The sequence below is a fragment of the Dermacentor variabilis genome, chromosome 2, assembly GCF_050947875.1.
Source record: "Dermacentor variabilis isolate Ectoservices chromosome 2, ASM5094787v1, whole genome shotgun sequence".
Lineage (NCBI taxonomy): Eukaryota > Metazoa > Arthropoda > Arachnida > Ixodida > Ixodidae > Dermacentor > Dermacentor variabilis.
Genome location: NC_134569.1, coordinates 14,787,932 through 14,808,442, shown reverse-complemented (window position 1 = coordinate 14,808,442; position 20,511 = coordinate 14,787,932). Strand labels below are relative to the sequence as shown.

General features: G+C 41.6%; 1 protein-coding gene across 4 annotated transcripts in view; it reads left to right on the top strand.

Annotated features, from left to right (window-relative positions):
- LOC142571390 (integrin alpha-PS1-like) overlaps nucleotides 1-20,511 on the top strand; it is a 165,200-nt gene that overhangs the window by 114,114 nt on the left and 30,575 nt on the right. For all 4 annotated transcript variants that reach the window (XM_075679695.1, XM_075679696.1, XM_075679697.1 and 1 more), the window contains exons 4-15: nucleotides 7,244-7,426; nucleotides 7,939-8,089; nucleotides 10,229-10,433; nucleotides 11,084-11,168; nucleotides 11,320-11,425; nucleotides 11,712-11,803; nucleotides 12,412-12,560; nucleotides 13,896-14,000; nucleotides 15,868-16,114; nucleotides 17,452-17,601; nucleotides 19,773-19,852; nucleotides 20,314-20,464. In XM_075679695.1, the coding sequence (XP_075535810.1) occupies nucleotides 7,244-7,426; nucleotides 7,939-8,089; nucleotides 10,229-10,433; nucleotides 11,084-11,168; nucleotides 11,320-11,425; nucleotides 11,712-11,803; nucleotides 12,412-12,560; nucleotides 13,896-14,000; nucleotides 15,868-16,114; nucleotides 17,452-17,601; nucleotides 19,773-19,852; nucleotides 20,314-20,464 (1,704 nt within the window). The remainder of the gene's footprint in view (nucleotides 1-7,243; nucleotides 7,427-7,938; nucleotides 8,090-10,228; nucleotides 10,434-11,083; nucleotides 11,169-11,319; nucleotides 11,426-11,711; nucleotides 11,804-12,411; nucleotides 12,561-13,895; nucleotides 14,001-15,867; nucleotides 16,115-17,451; nucleotides 17,602-19,772; nucleotides 19,853-20,313; nucleotides 20,465-20,511) is intronic.

Sequence of the window (20,511 nt, the reverse complement as noted above, 5' to 3'; positions counted from 1 at the left end):
ACGAAAGCAAGGTCGAGGCAGCTGCCGTATGTCACGCCTCGAAGAAAGGTGGGGCTACCATCGTTCAGGAGAATAAGGCCATAGTTGTGGGCGATACTTGCTAATATTCGTCCTCTTGCATTTGTCCTTGTACTGCCCCATGCTGGATGGTGTGCATTGAAATCTCCTATGATGACCCATGGGGCGGGACAAACACTCAAGATATCCGCAAATCTTTTGGTATCGAAATTGCTGGAAGGCGATATATACACGCCTATGAGAGTAAACAAGAGTTTGTTCTTTTTAACTGTGATGCATATATATTGATTGTCGTCGTGGGGCGCAATTGGTTGCAAAACATAGGTGAGTTCACGACGAACAAAAACGACGATTTTGCTGCATGCACCGTTTGTTGGTGAGGTAATAAACTCGTATCCTGACAGTCTTATTGGTTTCGACAAGTTGGGCTCACAAATGACGATGAGTGGAAACCCATTGGTGTAGACAAACTGACGAAAATCTGAAATTCGTGATTTTAGCCCTCTGGCGTTCCACTGGATGACGGACGCTGCTTTGACTTCTTTCCGGAAGGATGGGGTAGGAGTTGCCATCTTTCTAGTTGAGGGATGCAAGCACTGGGCTTAAGGCGTCCAACACTTTAAGTGCGCTTCGAGCAGATGGTGTCCTCATGTCCACTAAAAGCGCTCGAATGGCCTCCATGAGAGAACGTAGCACCGAGATGACTTGACGGTCTGTTTTAGGTGAATCATCCATGGCCGGAGAAGGATCAGGTGGGGCCCCGACCTTCTGAGGTTCTTTCGCAAGGGAGCGGCTCGGTAGCGTAGGCCATTCCTCTAAAGATAGAGTCTTCTCTGCTTCCTTCGTGGAAGTGGTGGGCCCTTTCGCGGCGCGGCTAACTGGCACCGCAGAGGAGTGGGTACTGTCACTTCGCGCATGCGTCTTCTTCGAAGACGTACGATGGTGCCGACGTCGACGCCGACGCCGGACTACTTTGGCTGCCTCCCTGTGGGCCGAATTGTCTCTGGCCATTTGCTTGAGAACCGCGCGTTCCCTCTTGATGCGGGGACAGTCTTTCGACGAGGCCGCATGAGGGCCGCTACAGTTAGCACACTTCAGGACCGTGGCACCGCAGGTCTGTTCTGCATGAGGTTCAGCGCAACGGGGACACAGTGGCGAGTTGGGACACACGCCCTTGACGTGTCCTAGCCGGAAACACTGATGGCATTGAAGCGGCTTCTGGATGAATGGTCGGACCGGATGTCGAAAATGTCCGACTTTAACGTGGGATGGGATACAATCCCCCTTGAATATTAATTTTACGCAGCGCGTATTCCCAAGGCGGCGCACTTGCGTAATGATCGTGCCTTCGTATGCCGGCTTGATGAGGCTAGGTAAGTCATCATTAGGAATGGCTATGTCGATGTCGTAAATCACACCGGCTATGGATGTGTCGTCGATCGGGATAAAGGGGCGCATTTTGATTCCGCCTAGCTCCGTGAGCGCTTGAAGTTGTCCAAGCGCACTCGCGTTGTACACGTCTATGGCGAGTATATTCTTGCGTGGATTTATTCTTATATCTTTAATTTGATCCGGCACCGCACGTTCCAGAAAAATGGATAGGGCTTGCCTGTTCAGCAATCGTAGGTTGCTTGATGGCTCTTCCGGCATATAAATGATGACGTGTGGCCAGCGCGCAGGCCTTGACTTCATAGTCGTTGTGCTCGCAGGAGTTGACGGCGCTGTGTTGACGATTTTTCTTCTCGCCCTCTTACTCCGGACGGGTATGAAGCCGTCGTCGGATGAGTCGTCCGACATGGAGTACAGCTCGGTGTCTTCGGTGTCACTGGGGGAGCCAACTCGCTTCCTTGCGGTTGACGGCTGTGATGACGTCTGGCCAGGCGGGCCTCTAGCATGCTCCGCGTCCATGGCTGCAAGACGGGGAGGCGAGGCACCTCGAAAGCCGAAGATTTTACCAAAAATTCACAGAGCACAGAAACAAGTGTTCTGCCAAGAAGACACTTCGTCGTCTTCCGTAGAAATGGAAGTAGCTGACAGAACAAGTGCCATTGTGATTTATTTTATTTATTTATTTATTTTCAATACCCTAAAGGCCCCGAGAGGTATTACATAGGGGGGGATACAATTCACACATGATATTGTAATAAAAATGACTGAAGGCAACAAGCACAAATTTCGGTAGAAGAAACACTTTGTAAAAAAAATGAAAAAAGAGAAAAAAAAACGAAAAGTAATTTGGGTGAGAGTACATAATACAATTCATATTTGCTGTACATGGTACTTTTCAACAAGGCACAAGTGGCAGGTGGGTGCGGGTAAATGGACATTTAGAAATTATACATATATGTAACACAGGCCAGTCAAGAAGTGGCAGCTGAACATTTTATACATTTAAAAATGTTCGTAGGGCTGATTGGAAGGCAGGCGGGTCAGTGATTGTTACAATATCTAGACGTAGGGCGTTCCATTCGTTCACTGATAATACCAAAGGGGAATTTTGGAATTTTTTGGTCCTAGCAAATATGGGAGACACTTTGCATACATGGTCATTGCGGGTGGACAGATAATGGGTGGGTAAGATGGGAGCAGATGAAAAAGATGAACCACAATAGTAAAGGGAGTGAAAAAAAGACAGACGGAAATATTTCCGTCGTGTGTCAAGATCCGGGAGATTAAGGGTCTGCTTTAATGCCAACACACTTTGATATGGAGAGTAGGAGCGCAAAATAAAGCGGGCAGCCTTATTTTTAATTGATTCGATGCAATCAGAAAGGTTAGCTGTGTGAGGGTTCCAAATAATTGAGGCGTAATCGAGGGTTGTTCTGATAAGGGAGATGTATGCACGAAGTCTTGTGTCACTGTTTGCAAGGTACGGACGGTGTTTTAAAAAGCCAAGTTTTTTTATTGCCTTGTTAGTAACATGCTCAACATGCATGGCCCAGCTTAAATCAGACGTAAGAATAACGCCCAGATATTTAAAGGAAGAGGTTCGTTCGAGCATGCAATTGCGTAGAGTGTATACGTTAGATGGAAAGGTTAGCTTGGAAGAAAATGTCATGACCTTAGTTTTATCTGCATTAATTTCCATCTTCCGTACGTGACACCATTCAGCTAATGTGGTTAAATCTTTTTGTAATATGGCAACGTCATCAGGGCTGGTTATCTGTCCATAAATTACACAATCATCGGCAAACAGCCGTATTGTTGAAGTTATATTCGTAGCTATGTCATTAATATATATTAGGAATAATAAGGGGCCTAACACTGACCCTTGAGGCACCCCTGACCTAACGCGGCAGAAAGTAGACTGGTTGTTATTAATAGTTACCGATTGAGAACGACCAGATAAAAACTCGTTAATCCACTGGGTAGTTTTCTCATCTAACCTAAGGCTGTTTATTATCATGATTAGCCGTTTATGGGGAACACGATCGAAGGCTTTCGAGAAGTCAATAAATATTGCGTCAGTATAAAGCAAATTGCGCAAAGAGTCATGTAAGTCAGTGGTTAGTTCGAACAACTGTGTTTGGCAAGACCGGTTGTATCTGAAGCCATGCTGATTTTTGAACAACAGATTATTTGCATTAAGATGACTCGTAATGTGGGAGTAAATTATGTGCTCAAGGAGTTTACAACAAACAGATGTCAGTGAAATCGGGCAGTAATTGCTTGGACATGAGGGGTCACCAGATTTGAATATAGGTATGATATGGCCAGACTTCCAATCATCTGGAACACAGCCGGTATCCAGTGATTGTTGGAAAATTAAACACAGTATAAATGATGATATGTGGGAAGTTAGTTTTAGTAGTTTAGAGTTGATGTCATCCGGTCCAGGACTGGAGCTAAGCGGGAGCCTGTCAATAGCCCGTGATACACCTGTTGCAGTAACGGTGATGGGCCCGCTTGGATGAGTTATTGTAGAAAGAGAGACGGTACAAAAGTGGTCGAGTGGCGGTTCGTCGGTAAAAGCTTGGCTGAAAGTGTTGTTCAAGAGGTCACCACATGCTTCATTGGGCACCATGCAGCCATCTGTGTCCTTTAGGGTTATTACAGTGTCCGTATCTTTAGGGTTAATTACACGCCAAAATTTTTTGGATCAGACTTTAACAAAGTGGGCAGGGTATAATTGAAATAATGATCCTTAGCTTCTTCAATTGTTTTTTGTGATTCACGAGCTAATTCTTTATATTTTTTCCACGCATAATCAGTTTTGGTTCACGAGGCCTTATTATGCGCTCTTTTCTTTTTATTCAGGCAATGTTTGACTTTTTTTGTAAACCAGGGAGCATTTGTTCTTGACGTGTATGAAATCTCAGGGATGCACATATTTTCGGTTTCCTTAAGGAAGTCACGGAACACTATCCAATTGTCATTAGTTGTACGATTAATGAATTCGTTTGAAAAGGAGCTTGCAAACTCGGTTAGCATGCTATTCATCTTTCCAAAATCTGCTTTTTTGTAATTAAGTATGCGTTTTAGCTTTGTTGGTTTATTAGGAAGTGGGAGTGGGTGCGAACAATGTACTACTCTATGGTCACTAATTTCATCAAGGACGTGAACTACAGCATTAGTTGGATTGTTTGTTAGGACTAAATCGAGGGTGTGTTTGCCTCGTGTCGGCTCCTTTACCAACTGAGTTAAATGAAACAAGTTTAATGTTTGAAGGAAGCGAGACACCTCGAGCCGGGCGGGTGTTAATGGCGATGATGGCATTGACCAGTTAATAGCAGGGTAGTTAAAGTCGCCGCCAAGCAACAAAATACACTGTGGATATTTATTATATATAAATTCAAGCACACTGGTCATGTGGTCAACGAAATCGGGTTTGCTGTCAGGAGGCCGATAACATACGCCGATGATGCATGTGCGGCCTTCAAGTCAGGTTTTTACAAAGATCAGCTCAAGAAGGGTATCAACAACTACAAGAGAAGGTTGATACACAGTCCTTATTGCTATCAAGACACCACCTCCTCTAGACAAAGTTCTATCTTTACGAAATATTGAAAAGTAGTCAGGAAGTGATAACTCGCTATTGCATGTGTCACCCCGGAGCCAAGTTTCTGTGCCTAGTATAATATCAGCAGAGCACGTGTGAACTATTGAAAGTAATGAATCAACCTTATTTATAATGCTGCGAAAGTTAGCCAGAAGAATAGATAAGTTATTTGCCTTTCCTCTGACAGGCTCGATTCGTACAGTTTGTCATTCTGAGGCACGTGGTTGTGGTGTGTCTGCCTGAATTACACGGGCGGAAATCGCATCATAGCAGTAGATGTGCCCTTTAAGCTTCAGTTTGTTGTGCCGTATCGTGTAGCGGTCATCCTTCCCTTTATTTTGTTTAGCGAAGTCACGCAGCATTTTCCTTGCAAACTGTATTTTTGGGGAAAAATCTTCCTCAAGCCAGATCTTAGGTTCAACATCTCTGAGTTTAGGAACTCGATAATTAACGGACGCGTAACATCAGGTCGAGGCTGCCCGATTCGATGCACGCGTTCAATGTCTTCAGTGTGCAAGGTTATATTTAGGTGAGTGGAACAGAAATCTCTTACTAACTTCTCGCTAGCGTCATAGTCTTCCTTCGCAACTTCAGCTAAACCTCTGATAATTAGATTGTTTCTTCGTGAACGATTATTCAGGTCATCTACAACATCTTCTAAGTCGCAATTCATACGTGACAAAGTCATTTTTACTTCTTCAAGTGAGTCATTAACAGCTTTAACACCAGTGCCGATTTCGGGTACAATAGGTAGATTTTTTTCAACTGCGCAGACTCGGGACCTAATATCGGCAACATCTCGCTGGATTTCTTTCAGAATAGTTGCAGTGGTGCCAGAATTCTTTTTGTTAGCATCCATGAATTCTTTGAGTAGCGCATATACATGATCTACTTTGGGGCCAGGGTTGGCTTCAATTTCCCCAGCGCAGAGCAACAGCAGCGCTAAGCAAATTGACAGGGCCAGCGAGGGCTTCGGGCAGACGACACAGATTAAGCTGACTACGGCTCAGTTAAATCAATCTTATTCCGGTGACAGGTACTGAAGGCACCGATACGAACCCTGTAAGTAACTATGTCAACTCCCGTCACTCAAAGAGGTACAGGAATGTTGGGCAAAAAACAGCAATATGGGGATAAGCAGCCACGGTACTTATTAAAGAAGAAAAAAATAAGGGGTGAGGGGTGTTAAGTGCTACTACATACCTAGAACACAGCAGTGAAATGTTACAACGATGTCGTGCGTGACCACATATCCTGGAGGGCCAGAGCGAAGCAGTGCCTTTTATGCGGTGTGGTGGCGCTGGACCGAGGAGTCGCAGCGCAGGCACAGTAGCTTGCCCTACCAGGACAGCGACGTCAGATGGTCGACACGGGGGCCAGGCCGTATCTTCAAAGTCTGGTAGGTCGACGCACGAGCAGCAGGCGGTGGCGACGGCAGAAATCTAGAACACAGCAGTGAAATGTTACAACGATGTTGTGCGTGACTGCATATCCCCACTAGCTAAGATCTGATGCCCACTAGTGCATCAGATCTTAGCTGTTCTGCTTGTTATGATGTCATTAAAATCATACTGCATCCGCCTAAGCACAAGCAACGTTTTTCGATTTAGCTTCACATGTCTTGATTGAAAGTGTTTCTTTTTCCATCTCATTTGCTTTGTCAATTGACTTGTGCTAGTGATGGTTTACTTAAGTTTAGAACCTGTATTTGTTTGCCTCTTGCAACTTGCAGCATGCAGCAAAGAGAGTTCTTTTATCTTCATTTAACCTTGTGGTTCCTAACAGGTTCACAACAGGTTGGTTGAGCATCGCACGCACTTTGCGAAGACGTGGGCTCATATCCCACCTGCACACCTGCAGTCAGTTGTTTTTTCATCCGCTTTTACTTTAGTTTATTTATTATTTCTAGATTTCAATCAAATAAACAAGTAATTTCTCCTGTGCTTTCTTTGTTGTCATCTGTTGGCTTTATAGGGTTGTGACTTACGATAACCGGGCCCCTCTATTCCCTTTATTCTTTTATTCTCATTAAGGCATGGTAATAAAGCTCAGTTGCTAGTTATTGCTTGTCCTGTCCACTTCTTCGTCTTATGTCCCATCTGAAGTCGTGGTTCCTTTCCCCTTTAAACCCTTTATTCTTGTTCACAACAGGCCCTAACACTTAAGCTGACAAATTTAACATTGATACATTCTGATTGCATCATGCTGATATTTTTTGCTGTGCAGGCATGCGCCCATAGGTATGTGAACAAGGGTGATAGCTACCGGTGGGGCCGAGGTATCTGCTACACACTTAGCCAATTCCTAGACCTGCACCGGGCTTGGGAACCTTGTGAAAACCGGCCTGTTGACAAGGCACATGAGCAGTTTGGTTTTTGCCAGGCTGGAACCAGTGGTGTAATCTCAGAGGTGAGAACACTTTTTTTTTTCCCATAACAATGTCTTCTGTTATATTAACATGATCCATCAGACTCTGTGGCTTCTCTTCAAATGCAGCATAAGTATAAGATATTTTCCGTGCCCATTCTTGTGGCAACAGTTTTCTCCCAGTATCTGCTTTTCCCTTTCGTCATGCATTAGAGAGCCAATTAGAGAGCCATTAGAAGAACGGTTCCTGTAGCCAATATGTAACCAAAGCTCATTTTTATTGGCTCCACAACCGATGTGCCAATTTTGAAAAGTGAATAAAGAAGGTCAAGTCACTAACGCGTAGCTCAAGTGATCACAGCCAAGTCACCTATCAACTACATGTAACAACCTACAAGGAATTGCATAAAGGCCTTGTAATGAGTCAATATATATCAGTAATATGATTAATGACACTTCAGTGTGACCAACCTGCTCCCCCTCTCTTTCACAGTTCTTATATGGACTACCCACTAAACAAAATCTGCAAAGCTGCTCTGATTGTGTTGTTGCAGGACTCGACCATTGTGTTAGGTGCCCCTGGTCCCTACACGTGGAAGGGAACCGTCTTTACCATAACAGTGCAGCGAACACTGCGTGACTGGGCTTGGTCTGTCAGTCCCTTCCTCGACGAAGAGGCACCTGTCGAGAAATACAGCTACCTTGGTCAGTGCTTTCTCTCATTAGCTTGATGCAAGAAAGTTCATACTAATACTTGTCATTCTGAAGGCAGCAGGCTTGAATGTTAATGCCATGTTACGACACACTCTCACATTGCAGTTTCTTTTGGTTGTGTGTGAGAGGTGCTCTGCTTTGATTTTTTTCCCATTCAAATTTAATTCTGGCATGATAGTGCAGTTAGTTTGCAATAATTTGAACATCATTTTTCATAATCTTGTTTAGTGATCTCTAAAGAACTCCTCGTACAGACCTTGCAAGCACCTACTGCACAATGGCTTGGCCAATCAGTCACACATTGATAAGCTGGCATGCATCTCAACTTGAGGCACATATATGCAGGAAGTAATAATATCCTTGAACAGTTTCGGACTGCACTTGACCCTTTCCTCCTAAAGGGACCATGTTGTGTGAGAGAAGGAGTTGTTGCGGCACTTTGAGGATTTATAAAGTGTTCTTGAACAGGTGCAAGGGAATGATCAGTATATCATTCCGCAATGAAACATGAACCCTTGGAAAGAGTGCATGCTTCCCTTTTCACATTTTCCAGTGGTCTGTTTGACACGGGTGTGATTCATTCACATATGCAATAGTTTCAGGCTAGAGTGTTAATGCCATGTTGGTGACACAATCTCGCATCGCAATTGCTCGTGGTTATGCGTGGCAGGTGTTCTGCTTTGATTTTTGTCCCATCCACATTTAATTCTGACAAGACCGCAAGTTGGGCAAGTTGATTTACGTACATGGTGAAAAGCAGCACAAATTGAACATATACAGAAGAAACACACGGACGAGCACTCATCCGTGCATTTCTTTTTTGTGTCTCTGTTAAATTTACAGTGCTTTTTACCACGAAAATTTAATTCTGGTGTGATAGTACAGTTAGCTTGCATTAATTCGGACATAATTTTTCATAATCTTCCTTAATTCAAACTGTTATCAAAATTTTGGATCTATTGCCATGGTTTCGAAACATATTAAAGACAGCTGACTGACTGAACTTTTGGTTAATTCCAACTTTTTCGCTACCACGTCCAAGTAGTGCCAGTTATGCCACTTCAGTGGCCGTAATGGGCTGAAAAGGCATATGTATGTAGAGTTCTGTATTATCAACTGACTTGCGCTTGCATTGCCTTGAAGCCTTTTTGCATTATGTACCTATTAGAAGCTTTATTGAAGCTCATGATGCCTGCTTTGACACACCTGTTTCGGAAGGTTTTGATAATCTTTCTAAGTCTTTGCCCTTTCTTTTTATTTTGAAGTATTTGTTTTTGTTGAAGGAGGTGCACAAAGATGCATTGCTGGCTTGTTTCCTCATATATTAAATTATCGTTTATAGTGTATGTGGTGGACTCTCATTAAATGGAACCTCAAGTGACCAGGGAAATTGGTTCTGTTTATCAGGAGTTCCATTTACTGAGAGACAAAGCTGAACACAATTGCATGAATACAAAACCAACCAACCATGAGGATGGTGTTCCGTTTAAGAGGTAGTTCCATATAAGCAATTTCCGTTTATCGAGATTCCACTGTAGTTCTGTCCTGTATTGTATCTGACCTCCTTGATTATACACATTTGATTGAGACAGTTAACAATTCTTATTCTGTGAGCAAGAATTTGTGGTCTCGCAAAGCTCAAATTAATATGAATGGACTGTATCTGAAATGTCCCGGGATTTCTCAAAGCTATGGCTATTGTAAAGCTTTTAGTTATTGTTTTCAAACATTGAGGAGGTACCTTGCTCTGTCATGTAACCCTCTGAATGGACATTTGATTTCATGATTAGTGTCACTGTAACATATACTGGTTCTTGTTTTTATTGTGTTGGTAAATTTGATAAGGCCTGACATGTGTTGCCCTAAAAAAAACAAAAAAAAACATTCAGTTAGACTGATTTCGTGCCATCATATCACCAGGCATCCAGCTTTTTTATGTGGGTATGTTTGTGCCTTTTATCTGTGAATGAGTTGATCCCAGTAGCTTGGCAAAATGATATGAGAGCACATCAGTCTAAACCAGCAGAAAAAGAAATTGGGTTCAGGTGTCAAATTATCCCTCTGACAAATGATATAGCAGAAGTATAGATAATTGAAAGCAGTTCTCAACAAGTGGGTCATCTTTTGCAGGCATGTCAGTAACATCGGGCAAGTTCTTCAAGAACAGTATGCAATATGTGGCTGGTGCACCTCGGTCAAATGGAACAGGAAAGGTGGTGTTCTTTGGCAAGGAGAAGGGACTTTCAAACCTACGCACACTGCTTATTCTGAATGGAGAGCAATTTGCTTCATCCTTTGGCTACTCACTCACATCACTGGATCTCAACAAAGATGGGTGCGTAAACATCAAGTTTTTCACACAGAAGCTGTTTGGTTTCCTGTCTCCTCTCTTCTTTGTTTCTTTCTTTTTTAAATATGATTCACCCAAGCCTTTGGTCATTCATTTTATTTCTTCATGGGCAAGTGATTGTTTATTAACTGACCCTGCCTTTTTGACAAGGAACTAGCTCTCCTTGTCACACTGTATAAATTTACTGTTGAAAGAAATGCAGTGGCTTCAACATTTCTTTTGGGATGAAAGCCGTGGTACCATATGAGTGAATAATTATTTATTAGAAGAAAGAGTAAAAGAAAAGAGAGACATTGTCTCTTCTCAGTGTTTTCACTCATTCATGCTGTATTCCTTAAGTATTTGCAGTTCTGCTCGTTAGTTGAAGTTGAGAAACTTCACAGCTACACATGTCTTCTTTTGTTTATTGTTTACTCATGAACGAGAAGATGGGAAACGAGGGGCGCAATTTTTGCTAATCAGAACCATGTGAAGCCAACAAATAATGAGGTTAAGGAAAGCATAGGGGAACTTACCTGTAAATGTTAATTGAAGTATGGGAATGATAAGCTAAAGTGAAATGAAAGTGGAAGGAAAGACAACTTGCTACCGGTTGTTTAATTATGTATTTCCTGGAATGTGTTCTTTTCTTGCAGACTAATTGACCTTGTGGTGGGTGCTCCGTTCTATCACGGCAAAGGTGAAGGAGGTGCCATCTACATCTACCTCAATTCGAAAAAGGTACCAGAGCCTCTGACCTTTTTCACGTTTTGTAAGAAACTATCAATGAATTTGAGATTTTATTTTTCAAATGTCACCAAATATTCACATTAAAATTTGGCACCTCTGGCTTATGTTGAAGTATTCCCACTTCTATCTTGCATCACATTAGGGCATATCCAGGGACACAAAGCCCATCAAGCTTATTGGGAAAGATGAGTCCAGATTTGGATTTGCTCTGTCATCAGCTGGTGACATCAATCGTGATGGATATCCAGGTAACTGACTGCAATAGTCGTGCATGCAATTAGTGAACACTGAATAGGCTGCCCTAAATATTAAAGCCAGATAGTTATGATGTGTGATGAGAATGTACCTTGCATATTTTTCAGTGTTCATCTTCCTGTATGACCTCCCTTAGTGGTCTTGTAGATTAACAAATGAAGTGATTAAATTTAAACTTTTGTACTATCATCTGACAACTGCTGATGTCACATATTCCTCTTGGTACACATTCGTTGCATGTAATGAAGCCGCACAATTACATTTAAACTTCACTTTCAGATCTTGCTGTTGGTGCACCATATGAAAGTGGGGGTGGCGCCATCTACATATACTTGGGGTCAGCAGATGGCATAGTCAAGGAACCTTCTCAGGTATGGATATTACCCCACTTGAACCAGTGTATTGTGGCCAAGAGAAAATGCTAGAAATGAATGAATTGGCATAATTGTGTTTTATGAATTAGGGCTGTCATTAGCCATTCTCTGGGAGCTTACAAAGACAAATATGATTAACAGAGATCCCTTTTTCCTTTTCTCTAGCTGATGCAATATAAACAAAATGAACACATGTTCTATTTTAAGAAAGCAGTCCCCAAAGTCATATGTAGCCTTTTGACTTGGTAATGTTGCTTGATTCCTGAACGCGTCTCCTTATAACTTAGCATGCCTGATCGCTAAAATGGCTGATCCATGAGCTGATATTTTATGCTCACTATTACCACTTGCTGATTAGCAGGCTGTTAACACTGTTGCCAAACAGACCATCCACCAGTACAAGCTGGGCTAGGTTGTCAAGCACGCCTTATGTTTGTTCCACACTTTGGGTCCTGAATTATTTTTAATCAGGCTCTCTTTACTAAGCCAACTGGCTCACAATCCCTGTTCAAGTTCAGAAATATTTTTATTGCAATATTCTCAGTCATCTGGGTATTTCTTGCAACACCTTGCAAATTGTACTTAATATACTTGTGTTTGTTCAGGTTATACGTCCACAGGACCTTCCGAATGAAATAAAGGAAAGGGTTAGCACTCTGGGCTATTCCCTGTATGGAGGCATGGACTTGGATTCCAACGGCTATCCTGACCTTCTTTCTGGCAATTATGAGACAGATAGCATAGTCCTGTTCAGGTGAGTTTGGGAGCAAATGCTGTGTCCTTAATCAAGTTTTGTATTGACGAAAGGAAAATGCACATTATTCAGTGGCATGAACATATAGCAGACTTCTTTTAACATAGCTTTTCTAAGCAGAATTTCCATGACAAATACAACCACTGTTGTTTAGTTTCCCACAGATTCAGTGCAAAAGTAGTTTACGACTCTCTTGCAGTACCATTTGATATACTTTATAAATGCATAGCACACATTGCAACTGCTTGCACATATGTTGTTGTGAGGCACAGACCAGCTGACTACGAACCGAATCCCTTTCCTGGTCCCTGGATCAGTCTAAACAAAGAAGGTTGACCTAACAAAGCAACAGCAATGCGCATGATCGTCGAATAGATGGTGACAACTGAATGCATCTCGAGTTAATTGTGCAGGCACTGAGTCGAGTAAACTGACCTTCACACCCCAGGAGATGCCGATAACTACCGTCATCCAAGGAGTGAAAAAGGCAGCGAAAACCACCGAATGGCTGTCAAGTCTCAAGATTGATTTGGCAGCGCTTTGGGAACGTGTGTGAGGAGTGGTAGCGTGGGTGTGAAGGTGAGGGGGGAAGGGGTAGGCCGCTTCATTTCTTGGGGGCGCACCCCCACTCCCCTTGGGTACGTGCCTGATTGTTGCACATATTATCACAGCTGCTGAGCGTAAGCTGGTGATAAAACTTCTTGTTTGTACGACGTGGCATGTCTAACGCATACCTTCGTTTGCTTGCACAAATGGAGAACCTGACACTTTTCCTGATGCCATCCCTGCCCATTTTTTCTCTACAGCATACAAAGGCAGATTCTTTTTTTCTACACACCTTCTCCTCTCAATTGTGTATGCCAACTTCTTATCCATTATGCTGCCTCAATACCATCTGCTGTGCCTACGCTCTCATTTGTGCAAGCCGTTGGGGAAAAAAATGCACACACCTACCAACTCTTTTGACTTGCGCAGAGCAATCCCCATGAGCAGGCAACATGAATTCTTTAGCAAGAATTTTAGTGGTGCTGTAGATACTAGTGTTATCCTTGAGTACTAAATGGCTGAATGTATTGTGTTGTTTCTCTTAAAGTGAGAGATCACAACTAGGAGACGAACACAAGGAATACAAAAGCACAATTATGTTAGTCTGCACCAATAGGTGATCCTTGAAGTTGACAGCAGCAATGGTGCATTGCATAGGCGGAGGTGTTTGCATGTGACACATAGGGACGCACATGCTAAAAAGCTTAGCAATGACTAGCTTTAGATTTATGAAGTTCAAGTTTTAGATGTTGTTCTTGTGAATAACTGTTCCCTTATTTTTGCATGCAGGGCTCGTCCAATCATTGACATTAGCACCAGAGTCAAGGGAAAGCTGCAGAACATAGACCCTGCTGTGCAAGGCTGCCCAGATGACCTCGACAGCCGTTATGTGTGGTTAGTACTCATTACTTTAGCAAATCCTGGATTCTTGTCAGGTTATTGTGCTAACTTCATTTAACAAGACCTCTGCAAATAAGGAAGCAGCTGTGCAAGCATAAAATCTGTGCAACAAGACATGCAGTATTAAGTTTGTGCAAAATAGGAAATCGCATTAACCTTGGAAAATGGCTATCATAAGCTTTTATTTATTAGTGGTATGCAAATGTTCTAAATTTCGAATACAAATGAAATAGTCTTTGTTATTCAATTTGTATTCAATTTGAACCCGCCGTGGTTGCTTAGTGGCTGTGGTATTGGGCTGCTAAGCATGAGGTCGCGGGATCGCATCCCTGCCGCGGCAGCTGCATTTCGGTGGGGACGAAATTCGAGAACATCCGATTACTTAGATTTAGGTGCACGTTAAAGAACCTCAGGTGGTCCAAATTTCCGGGGTACTATGGCGTGCCTCATAGTCAGAAAGTGGTTTTGACACATAAAACCACATAATTTAATTTTATTTTTTTTGCCTTCAATTTGAGAATGCACTACTTGAAATTGTCGAATATTCATTTCTTTTAAATGTGTAAGGGATAGCAAGGCTTATTGGAGGCTAAAAAGAGAGAAAATTATGGAAGTGTGGACCATTGTGAATGATGTCGCAAAGATGCACTTGCTGTGCAGAAGCACCAGTTCTCGAGTGAATGCAAGGGTCAGATAACTATTGCTCAATCATTTTCAGTCATCCACTATCAGTGCCCTACTATTTGACAGCCTGTATGCGAATTTGTCACTAATTAGACAGATTAATATATTATTTGACCATTTCCACAATGTCTCCATCCCTTTAAAACAGTGTGCAGTGCTGTAATATCTTCCTTTTTAAAACTTGCACCAAAATCTAAGTGCACAGGGTGAAATGCAAGAACACCCTTGTACTTAGATTTAGGTGCATGTTGAAGAACCCTGGGTGGTCGAAATTTCCAGAGTCCCCCACTACGGCGTGCCTCATAATCAAAGTGGTTGTGGCATGTAAAACCCCATTATTTAATTTTAAATTTTGCTTTTTAAAACTGACTGAACACACTACACATCCACCTGGTGACACGCTGTTTGCTTTTTTCATTACTGTCATTGTCATGGTACACAAGATGATTGAAAGAAGTTGTTTCTCATTTACAACCTGCTCAATTGACCTGACAATAATTTGCTAATGGCGTTACATGCATATATATATACCTGTAAACAATCCATGTAAATAATGTCAATACACTTGTTTTTTATCAGTCGGACTCCACACCAACTTGATTATGTCACTTGGTTTCGAGATAAAATATGCTATGTTTAATTTGATATTTAGAGGTCATTTTTCTCTAGTATTCATATTTGATTCGATTCAGAAAATACACTATTCGAACACCCTTAGATTTTGTGGTACAGACAGCATTCTGAGAACATGTTGTCAACGTATCTTTTTTTGGCAAAGCAAAAGCAAAGCAGGCTATCTGTAGTTTCTTCTTCTTGCTTCTTCTTTTTGGCCCTTCTTGATTGATTTGAAATAATCTTTAAAAGACATTTTTAAGATCTGAATGCACCAAACAAAGCTGCTTCATATCAAGTTTCACTCCGCTTTTCGCAATTCCTCTCGTATTTCGCTTTGGGAGAGGCAGTGGAGGTATGGGCCAATATGTCTGGCATCTTTTTGGCTCAGCACACCATGCAATAATGGATTAAATGGAGGAATGGTGCACTTGGAAGACTATGCTGAAACGTCTTGTTATAATGCTACAAGAGTTGGCCTAATGGCAGCTCTTGTAGCATTATAAACAATATAATGGCAGCTTCACTGGTGCATAATATTTGCTTTTCCCCATCTTTTCTTTAGCTTCTCCTTTGAAGCCTGCTTTCAGTTTCTACACAGCACCATGCCTAAGCTGCGCAATGGCACCGAGGCAGCACTGCTGCTCAACTACCGCATTGAGGCTGAGACATTCACAGGCAAGAAGTACTATCGCGTCCGCTTTAATGCATCTGCCAACTCGGAACATCCCAACATTGTCGAGCGGGAGCTGGAGGTTCCATGGTATGCTGCAGGCAGGGAACATTGTTCCAGGGAGCTGGTCTACCTCAAGGTTTGTCTTTCTTAAACAAGCACAAACACATATTCTTGTTCAGAGAAATGCATAGATTAGGCAATGAGTGTGATTGGACGGTTGAAACACTGGAGGCTGAATCTTTGCATGACCTCAGCTTATGCTTTGCCCATGACTTTGCACCTGTGTATTATACAGAAACCGAAAATCAGGCGTTGTAGTACACAATAAACACTGAAACAAGGAATAACATGTGAACACTTTGACAATGTAAGTCGTTCTTGTTATTAAATATTTACACACCTGAAGCACTAAATTTGAACTCTGCCAATCAGGATAGCAGAAACAAAGTTTTCAGTGATGAAGCTTTAAGTGTGTGTAAGTTCTACTTCATGTGCAGTAGTGCTTTTATTGCATTACTAACTGCAGAAATGAAAGAAGGAGATACTAATTGAATTGACATATAGAGATTGAAAAGATCTGATCTGAACACTGTAATGCTAAATTTTAAATATGTACATTGCACAAAACCACACTACACTTTCAGCAGCTTCTGGCAAGTGCTTTTTTTTTTTAGGTGTTCACCATTCTTCCTGTGTGACTTGTGTTTCTATCTTTTTCGTGTTAATAGTAAGCTAACAGTACTGATGCACTCAGCTGTTATTGCACAGACACTGTGGACAATGCAACAATGTGTCTATATTTATGATGCACTTAAACCAATGGGAAGAGCCAAAAGTCAAACTAAGGAAGAAAGGCCAGGATGCAGGGCTAAATAATAACGATGTGCTTTATTAAGGTGACAGCTTTAGACGGCTTATGGGATGAAAAATTCGATGTCCGGCATTAGGGCACCAAAATTCTTAGGGATTTGAACCCTCGACCTTTGGTGGGAGTAGAACCCATTACTTATGGTGTTACTTAAGATTAATTTAATTTAAGACCCACGACCTTTGGTGGGAGTCAAACCGGCTGGTTCTACTGAAATGTTTTAGCTGGTACATCTCATGTGCTTGTCCTTTACAGTAGGAGTTGATCACAACATGATGATAAAAGAATCCAAGTATTTTGTCTTTTTAACACTTGATGACAAGATTGCTGTGAAGGGATGTGGATTGGCATGCTGCTTTTGATTATAGTATCTTAAGTTTTTGCACATTTTTATACGCTGCTACTGAAAACAATGTTTATGGAACAGTATCTTCTTGAATAATACACTGACAAGATGACCCCATTTTTTTCTGTATGTGTGCTCGGCATGTACCAACATTGAGTATACTAACTTGCATTAAACTAGTGACCACAGGCTGGTCTAGCCACACATGTTTCTTCAGTGAAGGATGATATGTAACATATAATGCAAATTCATTTTTCAGGACAAATCTGACATTCAGAGTGCAATAAAGATGAAACTGAGCTACTCACTGGTTCAGAGGGTGCCCCGTCTCCCAATTCCCGGAGCTTCCCTACCAGACATTGATCGCTTCCCAATACTGAACCAGAAGGAGGCTTCTAGGGTCTTTGAGGTAAGAATGTCTTGTGCAAATAAGAGCCTTGTATGTTCAACTGCTGTTTGCATCCCAATAATGTTCGAGTTTATTAGCAAAATCGTATGCAATTTTCAGTTTGCTTATTCATTGTTCAAAACAAGTGGTCAAAGAAAGGTCTAGTCAACATTACTTGGTTTGTCGTGTTTGTCTTCTTGTTAGGTTAAACTGTGTAATCAGCTGCATTAGAGATGTGCAGTTTAACTCCAACTCGTTTTGAACAAAGTGGCATGAACTGGTTAAAGGTACTGGCAACTAAAACTTAAAGAAAGCTTTTTTCATAGCCATTGAAAGCTCATTCTAAATTTATTTTATCTCACGATTCCGTTGAAGATGCTCGAAGAATTATCTAAGCACACCTTTTCACTGTGCAAGTCCTCTTCATTCTCATTTGAAGATCTACGATGCTGCATGGGATGGCTAAACCAAGCCTTCTCATTATAACTCGTGAGCCACATAACCATCGCTTGATGGCCATGTTTCACACCAGTGCACAATTTCTGAGGAGCAAGAAGGACACTTAAGTGATTGTAAGTGCAAGGGCTATAAAGAAATTGTATACATTGAAACCAGGCACTCTTCACTTTTCATATAGTGGCTTTTTGTCATCACACTGTGCATGTACTCAAATGCTTCCAAATTATCACCATAAAGCATCATTTTCCTTTAATTTTGTGCAACCTCTTTTCACAGTTTGAAAATATAATGTTTGTTCAACTTCGAATGTCATGGTGAAATCTCTTAGTACACCATCAGAATAAAATTTTCTACATAGTAACTTTCTGAGGTGTTTAGTCTGTTATTGGCCCCTATAAAAGTAGTGTCAAAGAAAGAAAAAAAAATGAGCATTTCAAATGCACCGATCATCTGAGAAAAATTTCATCGTAAGTTACCGTTCTTACGCAAAAATATCTCAAGCATGACTATAGGTCGACCCCTATATTTTACACTCGCTGATAAACAAATAAAATATCTTTTGTATATAAGTTGACCCATATCATTTTAGAAAACCGAAGAATTTTAAACATGACACACCTTTAATTACAATAAGCTCAGCTGCTAAATTTCGCTAGTCAATGCCACAAACTTCATCGTAGTCGGGAACTGCCAGAGAAGTCCTCGCATTTCCTCGACACCCTAAACAACGTCTTCCTCCGAGGTGCTGTCATGTGTGTTGGATATGCAGCATTTCAACACTCCAACCTGGATTTAGTCTGGACTGGCACGGTGGGCACAACAGAGGAGCTCCGTTAGCCCGGTACTTTTGTTAGTCTTGTGCACGTATATAAGTCTAGAATCATTGTTGGAGTATAGGTCAATAGCTCTTTTTGGGTAACGTTCCTAAAAAAAAAAACTATATTTGAATAAATACGATACTTGTAATGTTATTTCATATGTTATTACCTTCACCAGAACAAGCTATTATTTTTATAATTATATGTAGGCCATTTCATTGTGTGACTTAACTGCACTGTTCTTGAGTGCCTATTTCATGCTGTATTTCTTAAACCTGGGAAGTGATTAAAATTCTTTATCCTGTTTGGTTCACACTTATGAAAGCCAGTGCATGACATAGAGTGTTGATAGAACTGACACATTTTGGTAAGTAATGCATTATGCCTACATGGGGTCAAAGTGTCTCTGAGTGGTATTCTTCAGATCACTGTGGTATGTATTTGATAACCAAAAGGATGAAAAACTAGTTGAGTTGGAACAGGTCCATGGTTTACAGCATGAAAAGATGAAGACGAGCATAAGAATGGATGACATGAGTGCGGTCTTGCAACTGAAAGTTTATTGGAAACTGGAGACAAATATACAACAAAACAAACAAGAAAGAAGTGAAGTGACAAATTCATCTGTAACAAGCACGACGTAGTGTTATATATTATCTAAAAAAATGAACTCTTGATTAGTTAAAGTGACAGATGCTGGCTGACACACGACTGCACATTTTTACTAATCTGGAAAGCTTTGGTGATTTCACGGATGCACTGGCCACTGTAGTCTGATTTCTCTTGGGTGTACATTAGCATAAGAGTGATGATCTCATCACAGAAAATGTGTTATACACTGTAATCTCATTTGGGCACTCATAATGGCTTGTACAATCTCAGAATGGTTATTTTTGTTCTCCTTTCATGCTCTAGGCTCGCTTCCTCAAGAACTGTGGAAGCAACGACATTTGTGAAAGTGACCTCCACGTTCAAGCTAAACTGCTTCTGCCCACGTAAGTACATGAGCAAAACTGAATCACCTGCATGCTATTCGCACCGTTTGCCACTTCATCTGCTCTTGTCCAGTCATTGTCTTAGACACACAAAAACTCTTGGGCCCATGTTGTGGGACACGCTTTGGCCACCTCATTTTCTTTCCACCACACATTTTTCCCAGAACCACTGCTGTGATAGGACATGTGCAAGAAGGTATTTGTTTTAAGATTATTGTATTGAGTCTTTAAATTGGGTGAAAACTTAGAATATTAATTTTTGATGGTCAGTGCACATACTGAGGCCTGGGAAGCTCTGTTGAACTAAGTTATCCAGGACAGTTATGCATATTTTAGTGCATTTAAACTGTTTGTTTTTAGCTGTTGCACAGATATTTTAATTTCACATAAGCTTATGGGAGCAGTAAAGGAAGATTTCAGCTCATTGGAAACACACAGCTGCCACTTTGAATTTTTTTCAGGGAGGAAGGTGTTCCTGTGCTGTTCCTTGGTGAAGAACATGTCAACATGTCAGTAGAAGTGCACAACCGGGGTGAACCAGCCTACGATGCTGCTCTGTACATCTACCACTCACCTGCATTAAGCTATGTTGGCCGCAAGGTTGTGTCCACAGTGAGTTAAGAAATATTCAACTTGAAAGGTTATTCTTCAGGACTAGT